The 19,092-nt window shown below is 46.3% G+C and overlaps 1 protein-coding gene across 1 annotated transcript in view; it reads left to right on the top strand.

Annotated features, from left to right (window-relative positions):
* Positions 1 to 18,397: 18,397 nt before the first annotated feature.
* LOC129512168 (uncharacterized) overlaps positions 18,398 to 19,092 on the top strand; it is a 3,198-nt gene continuing 2,503 nt past the window's right edge. The window contains exon 1 of the mRNA XM_055329436.1: positions 18,398 to 18,512. Coding sequence (XP_055185411.1) covers positions 18,398 to 18,512 — 115 coding nt within the window. The remainder of the gene's footprint in view (positions 18,513 to 19,092) is intronic.

Genomic DNA, 19,092 nt, shown 5'->3' with positions numbered 1-19,092 from the left:
ACTGTCTGTGAGGTTAAACATAGCAAAGATGTTTAGGAAATATATTCTAGTCATATGTAATTGATAGTTGATCTTGAAAGCAGTATCTTTTCAAATAAAAGTTAACATAGATTGATAGCTTATTGTAAAATGCGCTCTTTTTTTCTTTTTTTTTCTTTATTATTTTTTCTTTTTTTGCTATGGAGAAAGCAAGCCCTACCTCTAGCTCGTGTCATTTTATGTGACTTTCAAGCATCTCTAAGCGGAGCACAGAATTAGAGGGTATCCGTTAGTTTGTGCGAACTTTCTCCCAGCTCACTTTTCTGACCTTAGTTTCCACCTGCCCTGTATTTTTACAAATTGCATCAAACTCTTTCTGAGAATGAGGCAGAATATTAACTAACTAATAGATAATTAATTAATTGGTGAAAGTCATTTTCCAACAGCCAAGTAACCTTTTCACTCTGACCTTTAGAGATAGCATTTTGCCCTTTGGGGGCCAGTGGCAGCAATGAGGATTTCATTTAGGACGAAATCATTATTGAGGTTTTTTTTTTTTTTCAACCTTTTATGTCACTGTTGCTGTGAGGAGAGCACGGGTGCTTCTCAAAGTTCCACAGCTGACGGGTCTTCCTCTTTGACCCCGTACCAAAGAATGCATTTCCCTCCCGCCAGGAACCAGCATCTGCGCACCCTGCTCCCTGGTCAGTGTTATGAGGATCAATGCCCAGATTCACAGCACTGCCTTGAGGGGCACACAGTCCAGCACCGCCCCCCCGCCCAGCCCCAATTTATCCTGGGCTCATCTGCAACAGTTCCACTGTCTCCCAAACGATGCCAAGACCAGTGAGGAGGCTTAAGACAGGGGCTCTGCCTGGGGCAGCAAGGCATCCACCCCGTCCCCACGAAGGTGTTGGTGAGCTGTGCACAGTGAGGAACAGACAAGCCAAAACAGCCCAATGGGCTCTTCCATCAGCCTGGAAGCAGAGACAGTCTCCAGAGTCATAGGCAGCATCGTGTTTGGGTACAGGCCTCCCATCAGCAGGTTTTCTTCCCTAGGGTGTTCATACACAGAGAAGCTGATACATCACTCCATGTATATCCAGCGCAGGAATTTATAGCAGACACACACGCACCTTCTGAGACCCTAATCATAACTAGCTATACTTCGGTGTAAATGGACGATCCAAACCACATTGGGATCATCATCCCAGGTTAACAGGCTGAGCCTTACTCTGTTCCCATACGACACAGTGCTGGGAGATGTGGTTGAGTGTCCCATGCTGTGTTAGGAGACCTTAAGAGCCTTCACCAGCCTTGTTTTGATATGAGCCTGCAGGGCAGGAGTGGGGGTGGTAAGTTGCACTCAAAAATGTCACAGGAACGCTCTGCCAGCAGGGACATCTGGGGAGCTCCAAAAAGGGGACAAAGCAGCAAGGTCCCCCAGAATTTGGAAAGCAGTAAAGCACTGCTGTTAAAAACACTCTGTCTCTAAGAGACAGGACCCAAACTGGGTACTATCAGCACGTGACCTTGGGCAGGTGATCTAGCCCCCCTTCATGCCCCCCTCAGCTCCTCTGTCAAACCTGAATACAAACAGGCACTTAGACGCGTAAGTAGGACAACACGCATTGGGCTTGTGTTAAGTCCTTAGTAAAATTGGGTCATTATTATTATTGCTGCTCATTCAAAGAGTGAGCACAGGCTGCTGAATTCTGGTGGATCATTCTCCCTCCAGCCCATTTAGAGGAGTTGAAAATAGAAGAGAGGACTCAGTGCCCAGGGCCTCCTGTCAGCAACGGCTCTGGAGTCCAGCCACTTGCATCCCTGGACATGGAGACCTTGTTCCCATGACAAAGGTCCAGGCTAAGGGGACTTAGGGTGGCAAGAACATTCTCTGTAGGAGCCAGAGGAAAATCTCAGGTTGACACCTTCCCTGGTTCCCCATCCAGTTCATTGTGAGGACAGTGGAATCCCTTGTTTCAGTTTCCTGATGGCAAAAAAGGGAAGATCCCATCAAACTGGAAATGATGATAAAGAGGCATCTGTTGGGGGCTTGGGGAAGAGGAGGGTCCATACAAAACACTCTCTCTCCCCTCCAGTGGGTTAGCATCCCATCCCGTCACGCATTCTCCACAAACAATAAGCTCACACTCAAACTAAGAGCTGAAGAGGATGGTTGACAAACACGTTGCTTCTTTGCAAAATCACCTACCCCTTCGCCATCCCACCCTTCTCAAAGTTTCTCCAGCGTCTCAGGGGAGCCAAGTCAATGCTTTCTCAACGCCCGCCACACAGACCTATCACATCTCTACCACGTAAGGCTTGGCACAGGAAAACTTTAAAATAGACAATAAATCAATATTGCCTAATGCTTAAGGTACCTTGGGAAAATGTACATAGAATTCTCTTTTCATCTCCACAAAAACGAATCTAGCTGTTACCCGGTGCCATTGACTGCAAGCTAAAATCAACACCTTGGCAGAGCCAAGGCTGTCCTGTGTTGGCTTATGAGACCCAGAGTGCAGAGAGAATGGATGGCAGGGGGCTTGTGTGGACTTCTCTGTGAGCATGAGGAATGTGCTGTACCAAGGCAGCCTCCCCACCCCACCCAACACACACACACACACACACACACACACACACACACACACAAGCTGTTGGAGCTAGGCCTGCTGAGCTGGTCCTGTTTAACAGAAGAGTGAGAGAATGGGCTCTGTGTAACCTGAGGAAGGGGAATAAGAGAAACATGGTCTTGCCTGTGCTCTTTGAAGGGTTATTCATGTTGTTGCAATTTATTTTTTGTTGTCCGCTGATTTTACTTCAAGGGCGCCTCATCACCCTGGGTCTAGGGCCTCCCAAATGAGACCTCTACTTCCGGCTAGCACAATGGCTGCTAATGTATCCAATTCACCACAGTCAGTTTTGGAAAACAGCATTATTTTTCAAGATGCTTTTATATTTATTATAGAAGTGTATTTTTTATAAAACCATGACAAAACAGTTTTGATGTCATGAGGTTTTGGGGGCTTTTTTCTCCTTTCTTTAAGGACTCTGCATTTTGGTCTAAGGGCCGTTAATAGTAGCCAGTCCTGATTGGCCAACATCTGTTTCTTTATAGGAACCTTTCTTGCCAAGTAGCTGGACAGCAAAACCCATTTGGTATTCATGGGAAGTACTTGCTGAACAATAATGACAATAATTGCCTCTGATTCTTGTGTTTACAACACTGCCAAAGTATCATTAGGGCCTTATTTATAGATAATAATGCTTATTAATCACAAGTATTTGAATTTTGGAATGTATTAGATTAATATTCTTTTGTACCTCAGTTCTGTACTAATGCCGTGAAAGACATTTACTGAATGCAACTCATTGGGAATGCTTATTTTGAGCTGCAAAATAATGTGTGTAATTTGCAGGTGAAAGATAAAGAAATTACATGCCTACCTCGCAACAGCCTCCACCGTGATCAACGGCCAACATGGAGCATTGGGCCCTAACTCTTAAATGAGAAAGGAAAGAAGCAAAATAAATGTCCCTACAGGTATTATTTCCAAAAAAAATCTTGTAAATTCTTATGACAGGAGAGCTCCCTAATAATAAGTTCATCATCCTGTTTTGCCATAAGTCTTTAGCGGATAGCATCACTTTATTGAAAAGGGTCTGAGGTGAGGAATAATTAGTGATTCTGTAATAATTTCACATTATGTAAGTTCTTGGAGGCTCAAGGGAACAAAATAGGGTAGGATGATTAATAGCTGTAAACAACAAAAGTACAATCTTAGGTCTAACTGCCCAGCTATTGAACATCATTCATTTACTTGCTAAATCTTTCTATATGCTTAATTTCCGTGCAAGCAAACATGAAAGCTATTGCTTCCCTCTTTTTATGTGAATTAGAAATAGGAATCATTAAAAAATTTCAAAAGATGATCTCACTTTTCTAAGAGTAAAACAAAGAGTATCATTTCAGTCAGGGTAATAAAACTTTATGAATAAATATAAAGCATTATTAGCCCATAATATTTACCTGGCCACTCCGTCCCTCCCACTCCCTTTCATATACCAAATATGAAATCAGCAATATTTTACTATTTTCTAGCCTACATTTTTATTTGTTCTTGGAGTATTCATGCCTTATGTGTTAGAACAATACTTCAGTGTGTTTAATTACATGAATGCAAAATGTAGTGACATAATTTTCCAGAAATTTTTGAGACAGCAAAGCTAATTAATAGAGATTCTTAGGTGCTATTTTTAAAATCATATTTGCAACCAGATATCTTTTCTTAAATTACCAGTAATTAATGTTTATTAATGTTCTTTAGATTAAACCCAAATCCATCTCCATCTTAGCCTACTCGACCAAAGACTACTTTAAAATAGTCTGTGGACCTAATTACCACCTACATTACCAATACATAACATTGCCCTGTCGTATTTTCTCGATTTTTGTCCCCCATCTCCCCTCGAAAAAGTAAGAAAGTAAAAGGGGACCACCTTTCAAATGACACCGAGAAAAGTGCCCTCCCTTCAAGACCTTTGAAAATGCGTTCAGCAAATGTTTCCAATGTCATGTTTCCAAGTCAGAGCAGAGACGAGGAGACTAAGATTCTAGTTCATTACATGTATAATGCTAACATTTTAATCCATTGCTAGATGTAAATAACTTTAGCGATCCCAGCTGGACTATTTAACATTAATTTACAGTATCTTATAATATGTGTGTGTGGCTCCTCTCATGGGGCTAAGTAGAAAGGTGAACAATTATCCAATCAATGTACTCAGCCAAACCTGGCAAGTCAGCCCCCCCCAACAATTTTTATTTAAATCCGGTAAGTATCTCAACCAGAGATCTGTTCAGGTGTGCAATGCATCTCTCGTTACATTGGTAGGATGAAGCAGCAAGCAGTATCTCACAGCATTAGCTGCGATCTCACAAATTTAATCACTACAGATAGCCAATCTAGATTGCTGAAATTTCGCTATGTCTTCTCTCTTTTTTTTCTTACTAGCTAGGCAGAAGGGAGGGCAGCCTGAATTCTCTAGATAATTAATTCAACTCTCTGATTTATTTTGCCTTCGGTAGACCTCGCCTGGTTCTCTCTTGAAAAGACGCTGGTAGTTGGAGGAGGAAAAAAAAATAAATGTTTTGAGGGAGCAGGAATACGTCTCCCCTCGCTGTGTGTCACTGGTAACGTCTAAACACTGAGGGTGACTACCTGAAATTCCTCTCGGGTGTCTCTCTGAACCTTTACTGAATTAGCTTCACCCAAAGGCTTGCAGGCTTGAGAAGGGGAAAGAGAGAGGGAAGGGGGGACGGAGAGAGAGAAAATGATTAGTCTGTGAAGTAGAGTTTAAATTTGAGGGCACTGAAAAGGTGATTTGCTGGGGAAAATGGTTCGACTGAACAACTTGTAGTCCACCAACATCCTGGCTGTTTCCTAAGAGCCTCGTTGGATATGAAACTTGAGATCTGTCAACATTTTATAGTTGCCCCGATGTAATAAGCATTTTTCCTTCTTTTCTTTAACTGCCAAATTTTTTAATAAAATTGAATCTTGGATGCCTACATTCTGGGGAGTTTTATTTGCTATATTATAGTTCAGTCTGCTGTTAGGCCACAGAATGCCAAAGTATTTATTCTTACAAATCTTTCTATATGTGTAACTTGAGCCTACTAAAATAGTCCTTTACCCACTTCATTAATTAAGTCGACAGAAAAGATTCTTTTACATTTTGGTAGTGAATGACTCTTGGTCCAAATTTTTGAATGAATGTTGCGCATTTTAAAATCACTACGTAGCCTGTGTCTACTTATATCACGCCACACCATCACACAGAAAACTTTCTAAAATAAAAGACTAACTTATTTTTGCAGTTGATTCATAACCCCATCTAGAGTAAAATGTTTTTGCCTCTTCCCAACCAATATTCCTTTTTAAAAATTTTCACTTGTGGTATTTCCATCATTTTAACTGGAAACTTTTTAATAAAGAGATTAAGAAACAAACCTGGCAAAGCAGCTTGCTAAACTGATTTTTTGTTTTCACAAGCTCACCACTAATATTTAGATACCACTGATGAGTTACCAGTCTTTGAAATACTCTCTCTGAAATAAATACGTAATAACAAATCACACATGGGAACACCACCATCAATGTTTTTCAGTAAAGAAATACACATTTAAATAAACATAGAAAAACCAAAATAATATTTTATAATATGAGTAAAAGCAACTCTCATTATGTGAGAAAGCTCCTCCTATCGTGGTCTGCAAGAAAGTTTCTAAACTTTACCATTTTGATTCCTTTATTAACTAGGACAAATAGCTTTTAAAGCATAACATTCGGGCATCACATTTCTTTACATTTGCTCGGCACAAAAGTGTATTTGGATTCTTGCCAATGTAGTCATTTTAACTGTAATTCTTATTTTAAGCAGAAAAACACACACACCTCCAAAAAAACTTTTGAAAATGCCAAGGTTCAGAATATTATCAAGCAAGAAGCAAATAGGTAACATGTCATCCCATGTTATACAAATCATTTCAAGTATAAATATATGCTTCAAATTTCCTGTTTACACTCTGAGTTATCACTACACTACTGAAAGGCTTTTGATAATAAAAAGGCCCATAAAATTAAAATACTTAAAAATGTTTTCCTTACAGTAGGGTGGAAAAATAAACGAATGCTCTTTTTCATTGCATCCAGAATGTAATTTTTGTTCTAAAACAACAGTATTTAACTTGCAGGGAAAAAAATACCTGAATTTAGATAGAATATTTATATTTTAAATACGCATTCTAAAGTACAATGCCTCTTTATTTTACATAAAACAAGTTATTTAAGTTCACAGTACTTTTAAATGGAGTGTGCTTAAAATATTAACACCATGCATGTATTATTTACTGATTTCCGTGGTGTCATCTACAGTTAGCACAATTCAGATTTCAAAATAAATTCTGAACTTTTTTTTCAATGGGAATACGGTTTACCCACTCTCCCAGCTATTTTAAGACTATCTGTTGTAGAATGTATTGTTAATCGTAGAAGTTTGCTATATTACACATGGACATGTTATATGCAAATGTATTCAGTTGGGGTATGTATATATGTTGTTATGTTATGTACATAAACATCTACCCATGTGCATATGTATATTTACATCATGTATAAATATGTGTATATTACCAAAGGGTACTATACTGAAGGAGGAGGAGGAGCTTCTAAGGATTGCCAAACAATATTTTAGTTAACTGTTAACTGAGTGCTGTCTTCTACGGAAGTAATTAGGTTTTCCTTTTTTTCACAGTCCCAAAGGTGGGTGTTTATAGACATGGTTTAGATATTTACTGTTTTCCAAAAGGCTAGTTGGATAATCGTATGTCAACATGAGCTTTAAATAAATTAGTGATACCCTCCCCTGCACCTTCCCCTTCTCTTAGAAAAGCCTATGGGCAAACAGCTCGATAAAAAATTCAAAGAAGAGCTAAATTCTGATTTTTCCAAAAACAAAAACTCATCTCATTAAACATTAACATCTCACCATGAACGTTCTTGATTAAAATTTAGCTGTCTATAAATTATCCTGTGATAAGGAGCGATGGAAATTCTATCAAGACACTAGCCGGTTAGGTCTATTGAGTTGAGCATCTGTAAATTTTACTTACAGCCTTTCTCCAGGACAGAAGGTCTTATAATTAGAACCGTGGTTAATAGTAAAAACATCTAATATTAATAATTACAAGAAATTATATATATATATATATATATATATATATATATATATATATATATATATCTCACTGGTATCTCCAAAACCTTGAAAATCCTCAGATGCAAACATGAGGGCAAAAAGAGGACAATCAAAAGTATTTACAAAGTTTCTCTTTAGGGTCCTCTGAATCTCACGCTATTAAAATACAGTAAGGCGATTGGGTTCATATTCTCAGTAATGGAGAGAATATTTAGCCTTTTTCTGGATTCTCTCTGCCCTGTCTTCCCTTTGAGAGCTGAACAATCTGGATGGGACTGGTTGTTTTCAGAAGGAGGGAGTGCATCTGGCCCAAGTTTTCTTCTGCTAGTCTGCTCTTCTCTTCTCTAATGAGAGATAACTGACAGCCCTGTTTTGTATGAAATTATGGAAATCACAGGCTGCAGGAAAGGAGAGCCATTATTTCAGAACTGAAAAGGTGTGGGTGTCTTCAACTTCCCCCCCAAAAAAATTGCCCATCACTGGAAAGGAGCCAGTAAACTGCAAAGGGGCTGGGGACAGTGGCACATAACAGGAGCACAACAAGTCAGCCAAGGAGACAGCCAGAAAGCGCTTTTCAATTGATTGCTACCTCCTTCCTAAACGTCCAAAAATAAAAACCACCTCCAAGCAGTTTTTAAGGCCGAGACAGAGAGGAGGCAGATACACAGAACCCTGTGAAACGTGGCTTCCCGGTGAGTGACCTCCAGGGTTGGGGGCAGGCTGGAGGATGGATGCAAGGGCTCTGGCGGCACTGCTCAGCCGACACTGTCCCTTTCCGCCGTACCCCCGCTCACGTGAGTCCGGGCGTCCTCGAGTATCCCCGGACCCCAGGAGGGATCTCTCGGGGAGTCAGACGGGACCGAGGCAAGAGGAGGAGACGCACGTGTAAAGGCGGGGTGTGTGTCGGGGCGGGGGAGCTGCGGGTGAATTCCAGGCTCGCTGATTTAGATCTCAAGGCTCAAGAGGTCACGCTTGCACGGGAGCCTCCCGTACCGCCCCCTGCCCTGCCCTGCCCCGCCCCGCCCTGCCCTGCCCTGCCCTGCGCGCACCCCGCACTCACACGCACGCCCTCGCACACGCACCCCCTCGCACACGCACACGGCTCCGAGCCGCGGCGCTCGCCGGGCCGCCCAGGTGGCGCCCCTCGGAGGCGCGCTCGCCGGGGGTGAGGCGGCCCAGCCGGGCACTGCCCCCGCCGGCGCACCGCGCGGTTCTCGGGGCTCCGGCGCCCGGGGGCCCGGAACGAGGCGCGGCCGGGCGCGGACCGGAGAGGGGGAGGGAGCAGGCCGCGGAGGGGTGACGCCGGCCGCCTCCCTCCCCGCGCCTCTGCGCGCCCTCGCCCCCCTCCCGCCCCCCTCCCGCCCCGCCCCGCTCCGCCGCGCCCCCGCCGCGCCGCGCCGCTCCTCCGCCGCAGGGAGCGGGCGCTCCAGGGAGGCGCTGGCGCCGCGGGTGCGCGCGCGGGTGGGCGTGGCCGTGGGCAGCGCGGAGAAGCCACGCGGCCCGGGCGCCCCCGCGGGCGACGCGCTGGCTCCACCCGGCGCTGGCCTGCAGGGGGCGCCGCGCCTTCGGCACCCGGGGCTGGGGGCGGAGGGGCGCTGCGAGCCTCCCGGCGCAGAGGAGGGGCCGGCCGGAGGACCCCGACGGAAGCGGGCTTCCCCCGCGCCTGGCGGGAACGGTCGGGCGGAGCCCCGGGGCCGGGGCTCACCTGCCGCCGGCCCGGGCCGGGGTTTGCGCGCCGATCACCAGCGAGAGGCCGCGGGGCTTCTGTCCGCCCTCCGCTCGCCGCGGCCGCGGGAGGCCACGAGCTGGCAGGGGGAGCTCGCCACCTGGCCCGTTGGCTTGGCGCGACTTAGTCCTTACTCTGGGGTAGGGAGGGGGCGCCTTTCTTTTCTCTCCTCGCACAGCCGCGCCGAGCGGCGCAAAGTTTCCTGCTACTCGGGGAACGGAGGCGGACCAAGTTCGAGCCTCGCTTCCTGGCTGGGCCGCCCCGAAAGTGCCAGAAGTCTGGCCGGCGAGCTGCGCCCTGGGCTCCCCAGCAGCCGCCCTGGGCTTCCCCAGCAGCCACCCTCAAATGCACGCCCCTTCCCCTGGCCGAGCGCGGATGCGGCGGGTCCAGCGCTGGGGGACCCGGAGACCCGGGAATCTGCCGCCGGCGCCGCGCCCGCCCCTGCCCCTGCCCCTGCCCCTGCCGCTGCCCCTGCCCCTGCCCCAGCTCTGCGCCCCCGCCCCCCGGGGACATGCCCACCTTGCAGCATCGCGGGAAGAGAGTAGGGGCCACGCTCCCCAGGTATAGAGTTCGAGTCCTCACAGGCCACCGACGGGGGTTTGATCCGTCCCAGGGCCTCCACACACACCTCACGGGGGCGCCCAGGGTCAAAAGTACCTTTGGAGTAAAACTGACTTGGTGAAACCTCGAACTCTGGGGGTATCTACGTCCCTTTCTCGTTCCAGAACTTCATCTGAGCTTTGGGTAGTGACTGTCCCCCCGTCCTGATGGGGACCCAGCAGGCAAGCCAGAGCCAGAGGTGTGCGAATTTTTTTATTTTAAAGACCCACATCTTATAAGTGTGAGATTTTTTTTTTTTTATCAGGCAGTACAGATTACTTAAAGCGTACCATTTCTTCGCGATCCAATTTTATTAGGATTTACTCTCATTTGTGCTCCACTTCTCTAGGGAAATAATGCTTTGATTAATGTAATCCTGGCCCGGGATCCGCCACATGCCCCTCGCCCCTCTCCCAAGAGAAAGGGCCTGTTTGACAAACAATAACAGAGCAGTAACTCTTGCAATCTGCCCACACCTTTGGGGGTGGCTGGGGAGAGGGTGACACACGTTCAAATGCCGTTTGCTAAATGCAATGGTGAGAGAAGGGAGCGGGCTCTGCAAGGAGCGAACTTTCCAGACGCAAAGCCCTGGGCATCGAGGCGCGGGGGCTCATGGGGAGGGCCTCCCAGTGGGGTGCGCGCGTGGGTGCATGTGTCTGCCTCGCTCCCAGTGTCTGCCTCTTTGTCCCCCGCCGCAGGCCTCCGCCACAGGGATCTGCGCGCTCTGCGTGGGCAGTCCCCGGACCCAGGGCGCGTCCACAGCGCCCACCCGCGGCCCCAAAGCACCTCAAGAGCAGATCTTAGGAGATAAGCAGGCGCCGACCTGAGGTGCCCTGCAGCTGCCAAAACCTCGGCTAGAAACCTAGAAGGTGGGACCAAATTCAGTGGGTCTCCTCATGCACACATGCATGCTTCCATGCATCCATGCATCCATGCATCCATGCATACCAGACAAATCTGCGGACGCAGGCACGGAGAGCTGCACCTCGCCCCGGCTTCGGGTTGAGAACAGGCGCCCCCTTTCCCGCTCTCCCTCCTCCCGCGCAGCCCTGGCCCCCTCCCGAAGGGAGAACAACAGCTCAATTACGGAAAGAAGCGAAGGAAAGAAGTCCCAGGCTCGGAGGCGCCCGCTGCTGCTCCTTCGGTCCCCTTCCCTGACGCCCCGTCCCCACCCCCACCGTCCCCAGCTCGGGAAGGGCGGAGATGCGGCGGTGCGAAGGGGTCCTGCCCTGCTCCGCCGGAACAAAGCCCACCGCGGGAGCCCGCGGCCGCGCACCGAGCCGGTGACAAAGGCGGGCGGGCGCGCCGAGCTCCGAGTCTTCGCTCCTGCGGCGGAGCGGGAAGGAGGCCTGGAAGGTGGGGAGCGATTTGCACCCTGTCTTTCCTGGGCTGCTCCCACTTGCTCTTGTGTACCCAGTGACCTTCTAGGGTGACTCAGCGTTCACCTCTTCGTCGTCCCGCACCCCTCTCTCCCTCTCTCTTGTCCCCTTCCGTCCCCAGTCTCCCTGCCTTTCTCTCCACCTGACTCTTTTTACCTTTTCTCCCCCTTTTGCCTTTTTTTTAAAAATCTATTTCCATTTCTCTTTTCCATAGAAAAGCAATGCTAATTTGACTTCTGAAAACCGCTGTGGGCGTTCAAACAACAGTTTGAAAGACCTTCCAGGGCAGTGCTTAGGGAGAAAAGGAGTAATGGGATCCTCTTAATTTTATTACGCAAACTGTGATCTAAATAAAATAAAATGCAGCCTAAGAAAGCGGATCTTGGCCCTGGGACCCCCACAAGTCGCCACCTATTCGGGAGAAGTCGCTTCTGACAGCCACAAATGGGGGGGTTGGGGGGTGCGAGACCTCATGGCTGTGGAATTGAGCCCTTGAGCGTTTGGTGTGCCCCAAGGCAAACCCACTTTCTAGGGAAAGTTCCAGTGGACTTTATAACCCTGGCAAGGAATCGCCTATCAGCCCTCTGCAGTGAAGTCGCAGTGTTTTTGAACTTAAGATACTTCAATCGTCAGTGTTTGTCCAAATGAAGTTTTACTTGTTTGTTTTGCAATGTGAGCGGAAAAATAAAGAGAACAGCCTAGGCCATTTGGACAATATGTGCCAGGACTTATGGGGATTTTTGCACCCTGATATAATACTAAATTAGGATGTGAGGTCTGCCAAGCATCACTGTAAGCCTGGGATCCTTCCCTTGGGCTTTATTGAGTAAGCAGTCTCCCTACAGAAAATTTGAGAGAAGGGGAGCCTGCAAAGCAATAGGGGAATATGTAACTTTCAACTTGGGACTAACCCCAGGACAAGAAGCTATGGTGAGCAGGGTCACTCAGTTCTCCTATCAAAGTCTCTTTGCCAGATAGAGGACTGAAATTATATTGCTGCAAACCATGTAGTGGTTGAAGTATCAAATATCAATAAAAATTGGTAATGTATTTTAAAGGTGAGCGAAATAGCCACACTTTCTTGAAGACTCTCCGTGGCTGACGGGTCCAGGGTGGGCCTAAGGAGGGAGCCAGACAAGGAGTGAGAAACTTAGCATTCACAGAAGAGACACCTCATTGAAGCACCATTTGGAGGACATGTCCGAAAGAGCAGCCTTCAGCCTGGTAAGCTGCAGCCTGCACCCAGACAATAGCGGAGTTCAAATGCCAGAAAAAAAAAGAAAGAAAAAAAAGAAAGAAAGAAAGAAAGAAAGAAAGAAAGAAAGAAAGAAAGAAAGAAAGAAAGAAAGAAAAAGAAAGGAAAGAAAAAGAAAAGAGCTAATAATAAAAAAACAGAGACACCAAAGTGCAAGAATTGTTTTCTGGTGTGCCACAATGACTCTTATCCATTACAAAACTACCCAGTTCCAAGCCAGAAAGGAGACGCTTGTATAACGTATGGGGAACGGTTTGGATAGTGTGTCTCCAAAGGAGAAGGGAGTTCAATTCTGTTAGAACCACAAGCATCAAAAATCCAACCAGCCCTCTGGCAGGGCTGAGTTAATATTTCTGGGTTTTGTTTTTTAAAACACAAATACATACGCGCACGCGTGCATGTGTGCGCGCGCACATATACACACACATACACACACACACACCAAGTTGACCTTGGAATATCTTTTCTAGCTAGGACATACCCACATGTTTTGGTTAATAAATCATCATCATCACTCCGGTCAATCAGCTGGGTTCTATGTTACCTAGCCCTGTGAATTTAAATTCGAAGAAGACCATTGTGTTGGGGGCTGGGGTGGGGAGGTGAGGGGGGCAGTCAAGAATAGTCCATCACATTGTGTCAGCTACGGCTTCCCTAGCGATTGGTAGTTTTCATTACCAGACTTGTCAGGTGCATACACGCAGTTAGAGTGGGCAAACACTTGGAAATGGGTTGTTTTAAAAGGCATACTCTCGATAACCAACTTATCGTGCCTTTTTCATTTAGATTCCACGATCCGAAATGGCCTATAGTTTAAAGCAGTCCTACGAGCATCAGAAGTGAAGCTTCTTGCTATTTAGGGTGAGAATGTATTGTCTGAATTTATAATCGCTCCTCCAAACCCATCTTAAAAAAAAAAAAAAGCTAAGTGTTTGCTCCTTTCCTACAGATCAGATAAATCAGTTATCAAAGTGGTACAAAGAACTGGGCTGGGTAGGGGGGTATCCGCAGGCTTCAAAAAAACTTCGCAAGACCAAGAAATAACTCATCCACTGCCAAGACGACAAACGCTCATTTCCACCCAAAAGCTGCTGTTGAAGAGCCCTTTCCTTTGTATATGGCACACAGTGTGGGCTGTATGTTTAACATTTTAATTTGTAAATAGTAATGGCAAATGTGCTTCTACACCGCTAAGGTATCAAAGCACCTTACCATTCTCAAATGGAAGCAAATGAGTAAATACCCATTTTGTGTTTTGTACGTTTGACCCAGGTAATGTTCTTCATTCTCTTTTGGCAAAAGCAATTTCACCATCCCCAACAATTAAAAGTCTGTAGCTTTGCCCAGCACTTGGGATCTTAATTCATACTCAGTTTGATCGTTTCCACCTCCAAATCATTATAGAATCCTAACACGATTCTATATGTCAGTTTTCAAATTAACTTGTTGCTTTACCCAGAATTATTATTCTGTTTCTTTTACTTTAGGTAACCTAAGACTATAGATTTCATGAGGAGCAAGCATTCTCTTTCATTGGGTGTGTGTGTGTGTGTGTGGTGTGTGTGTGTGTGTCTTTAAGTACCTTTGCAAGAAAGGAAAGTAAGTAGCAGCCAAGATAGTTACAATCACAGATCTCCTGACACCAAAAAAAAAAAAAAATCAAGCTCTAAATATGTACAATTATTGCTTAACTAGTGTTTCCCCCCCCCCAAACTCTCTGGCTAAAGAGAAAAAGTTTCCTTTCTCCTTAATAATTTTTAAATGCATTTAGCGACCCTGGGCACACAGAGTAAACTAGAGCTTTGAGGCAATCGTCCAGTTCACGTGAATCTCCCCCAGAAGTCTTTTGTCTGAAAAGTCCGGAGAGCTGAAGAAAAAGCAATGTTTGGACTCAGATTACGCAGTTTCCTCAAATTTCCACCTTGTTTTATTAGCACAAACCTGACAGTACATTTCCTGACTCTAGATGTGAGAGCTCTCGGTCGAAAATCGTGGAACTAGAAATGTTGTTCAGAGTATGCTTTGCTTATATGATTCCCATAATCTCTCAGCTCTCCTGGAATTAAATGCCACTTGTACATGCAAACCTCGACTCTCTCAAGTTAGTTTCAAGGAAAAACTTCTCGGGGCTGAAACCCGGTTGACTTGGAGTTGAGTCTGAAAGAATACGGTGTCTTTTCCCCTCTTCCAGAGGGACATTAGAGCTCTCACGAGACGTGTCCCCTTCCTAACAGGCTCTGTGACACATTCACAGGTGTGCTGAACCACTGAACCGTGGAAGCCAGCTTCTCACTTCCAGTCACTCATGGCTTCCCTTCCTTAGTCATGGTCTCTAAATCTCCTTGGGAAAATTGTTAGTGACAAACTAATTCCTCGGAACCGGTCAGGATTTGCCCTTCACCATTTTAGGAAGTTTTCCGCACATCTTTTTCATCCTTTGCCACAATAAAGTCCAGTCTTCATTGGCAGTATCGAAAACTCTCTGAGGCGGAAAGCTGGTGCTCTGTTACAACTTCTCTTCAACTGTGTTAATATTGTCCTAAAAAAGTTTCAAGCCCACAGTTACCTCTCACCTCTGGCTATTTTATATTTTCTTTTTCCTCACAGGGCTTTCCAGGGTAAATCCAAAAATCTGTCTACAACTGTAGGAAGTCCCAAGAATTGAAGTAGCCATTAAGTGTCAAATGGACTAAAAGAGATCCTGGTAGCCTTGACTAAATCTCCAAGAGCTTGGGTTTTACTTAGAAGTCAAGGCATGTATCAAGTTGAAGAACGTTTATTATTTAACAGATAATGCCTTAGAACGCATTTTTGCTCTCTTGCCTGCTTCCCCCAAAAATACAACCCGAAACGTTGCTTCTTAAGTAACTTATTCTGTACCCTTGATAATTTTTTTTAATGTGTTTGCTTTCACAGCCCAATTTCTGCTTTCCAGCCCTACATACACATCACTGAGAGGAATGGACAGTTTCTTTTTTTTCTTTTCTTTTTATTTTTTATTTTTAACTGTATTTCCTTCAAGGCCATTTCACAGACGGGGATGGGTGGGAGACGGAGAGGTCACGGTCCTCATATTTAAAACCCCGCGTTGTGTAATGAATTCGCTCCTCATTGTGAATATGAATAGAAAGGTAGGGGTGTTTGTTCCTTTGGCAAGTTTGGAGGAGCAGATTTGCTTTTGAAACAGCTACATTTTACTCAGTACCTGCTAAGACGAGTCAGTGCGCCCCCTGCTGACAAGTCAATAGTGGGACTCCTGAGCACTTCCAAAGTTTATTTTGTTCAGTAAACCGTGTCATATAAAATTAACAACAACCAATAAAATTAGCTTATATGTTTCAACTGTAAAAGTCCAAAACAAAATAAAGCTAGTTTTAGTGGCGCTAGAAATCTCTAGTTTGGCTTCTTCTCTTTGGCTGAACCAAGGTCCTTTTATCTAAAGCCCAGTGCACAAACATATAGCTTAATGTGACTAGTGTTCTTCCTTTTATTTCTTTCTCTATGGCAACCAATATGCTCTGCTCAGAAATGTTCCCCATCAAGGAAACAAATGATCTTCAGGGAGCAGCTCTATATGGCATCTGGTCCAATGGAGCACAGAGAGTTAACCCCAGTCAAAAGCAAGGCTGCCAAGCACGTAAACAAGGAGTGGAAAACTGGCGATTCTTACCCCCCCCCTCCCCAACTGAAACCTCTTCCTCCCTCCTTACAAACCATTTCACTGATTTGGCATCAACTGTTTCCAAAGAAATTACAAATTTTAAATTGCAAGGTGTTCCGGATGCGAAAGTGCAATAAAATTCTGGCCATTCGATTCTACCCTTCATCACACCAGACGCGGCTTCCTTTAAAAAGAACAAAACCAAGACGCTTTTACAATCCTCTCCAGCCTATTTCACGAAGGTAAGGTGCCCACACAGGCTTGGCCTTGGCCTAGCTATTTCCTCCAGCCAGATTTATCTAATTAACTGCACCTAGCAAGTAACTTCCCCCTCAATTTTTACAAAACCCAGGGACAGTGGCGGTGGGGGGTGGAGGGGGGGGCAAGACCAGCTGTCAAAATGGACAACAAAGTAAAAATCTAGTTTTCGATAATAAAGCTCCAACGTCCTTTGGGAATAAAGTGTAGGATGTCCTGGTTAGTTTTGATTGATCACCCTTTTTTCTGATGGACTTTCACTCCCGAGCTGGGAGGCAGGAACTAAGACTGCTCCCCAGACTCTGCATTAACCAGGGGTGCACTGACTTCCTGCCTCCTCTTCCTCCCCTGCTTCCTTCCACTGCGGTCGCTCAGCCCTTCCTTTGCCAAGCCCACCCCACCCCCCTGCTCCCAGCAGGAATCCCCCCCCCCACACTGCAATCCCAGACAAGCACACACGGGTCACCACATCAGTTCTGGCTACAGAAAGGGGGTGTCTTCCCCCTCTAGTTATGATTCTCTAGGAAAAAAAAAGAAATATGTATAATACTGAGTGCTTTATAATCATTTTTCTAGGGCTTCCCCCCACCTCACAATCAACAATTAAAATTAATAGCACTCTCCTCCCCCACCCCAAAAAAGTGAAATGCCTCACTGTGGGGAGCTTTGGAGTGAGTCCATCTTTTTATGTAATATTTTAGCAGGGTTGGGTTTTTTTACTCTCCCCCAGCACACTTTCCCTTCCTTCCTTCAAAACAGTTGCTCTGTGAACCCTCTCTTGTCCCAAGCAATGAAAATAAGCTCCCAAACCTACAAGAGCATAAATAAACCGGAAAGGAGGGGGGGAAAGGGAGAAAGCAGGTAAAGAAAATGAAAAAGGACTTACCGAGCAAACTTCCCGGCTTAGATTTTAAAATAAAAGAAGATGTTTTATTATTTTTTTAAAGGTGCCTGGGGGGGGGAAGGCATATTCTCAACTCCCCAGAACCGATGCATCCTTAGTCTTCCCTTTACACTGACTCCTCTAAACCCAGCTCTCCACCAGTCTATTATTTTCACCAAAATATATGAAAATGTATGCAAATGAAAATCAGCACTAACTGTTCTCCCCTTGTTATATACTTTGGATTTTTTTTTTCCAGACAAAACAATCACACTAGGCAAAGGGAGGGGGCGGATGGGGTGGGGCTGGGTGGGGGGAGGCTGGGGAGCTACTCGAGAACTAAGTACGCGGAGAGGGGGGAGGACAGACCTCGGAACAGAACTGTATTTCTGTTATCGAGGAGCACAGCGTTTTGGGGGGCTTCCCATACGCGCACACACACCCTCCTTGAAAAGAAAGAAAGTGGATCTGTTTGCAGAGGCGCTATCACGTTTCATCAGGCCACCTGAGACTGCTTTTGAAAGCGTGTACTGTGAAATTCATAGCAGTAATTTAGACAAAATCCTCACTGTATATTAATGAAAGGCGGCCCCATGGCTCTGTTCCTATCCTCCCCATTCAGTGTAAACAAAACCACGAGACTCTCTCGGTTTTTGAGCCGGATCCAAGCAAAATCGGCAGGAAAGGAAAACACGGGGTGCTGGCACCGACTATTCAAACGTCTGCACCTGGAGATCTCAGATTTATTCAATGAAATCTGTGTTCCATCTTTTCTATATACATATACACATACATAAATATAAAAAGGAACCTTAGGGGGACGTCGAGGGGAAAAATCCGTTCTGTTTGGGGTTTGGTTACCGCTGCCTCTCAGAGCTGCACCTTAGCAATAATGGCTTTGCTAAAAACCTACCTACGGCGGTATCTCTCAGCCGGCAAGCAGGAGCTGGACCAGATCCTACATAAATCCTACGCGTCTACCGTTAATCTTGAGATCACGCAAAGGCGTAGCTTGCGGCTGGGCTCTGGCTTAAATTGAGTTCACCTAACCGCGTCCAGCCGGAGGAATTATTCATCGGGAGCGGGCGGCCGGGTCCGCGGGCTACCCGGAGCACCCCGGCGGCTCCGCATCTACCTCCGGGGCCGCTGGAGCTCAGGACTGCCGGCTGCAGGAGCCGGCTGGGGCGGCGGGCTGGGGCGGGCGCGGGGCGGGCGCGGGGCGGGCGCACCCGCGGCCGGGGTGCGGGCTGCACGCCCACGCACACTCATTAGGAACCTTGCATTTATTGAATGTCCGAGTTGGGTTAGTTCATTGGAAATCCCCGAGGAGGGTTCAATTTGCCCTTGTTTTCGTTGCCACTTTCTCTTTTTTCTTGGTTCGCTGAGGTTCCTCTGTGCAGCGTTTCCGCTTGGCCGCGTCCCCCCCCCCACCCCCGCTTCTCCCGCCTACCCTGCGCGCGCCCCCTCCCGTCCCCCTTAACTCTTTCAGCTGGGCTGGGGCTGAGAATGCGTTTGTCGCCGCCGGCCCATCCACTACGCAAAGCCATCTGAAAACAGAAAAGAAAGAAAAAGCACCACTGTGTCTAA

This window comes from Nyctereutes procyonoides, unplaced genomic scaffold (assembly GCF_905146905.1).
Source record: "Nyctereutes procyonoides isolate TBG_1078 unplaced genomic scaffold, NYPRO_anot_genome, whole genome shotgun sequence".
Classification (NCBI taxonomy): Eukaryota; Metazoa; Chordata; class Mammalia; order Carnivora; family Canidae; genus Nyctereutes; species Nyctereutes procyonoides.
This window is presented reverse-complemented; position numbering and strand designations above follow the sequence as displayed.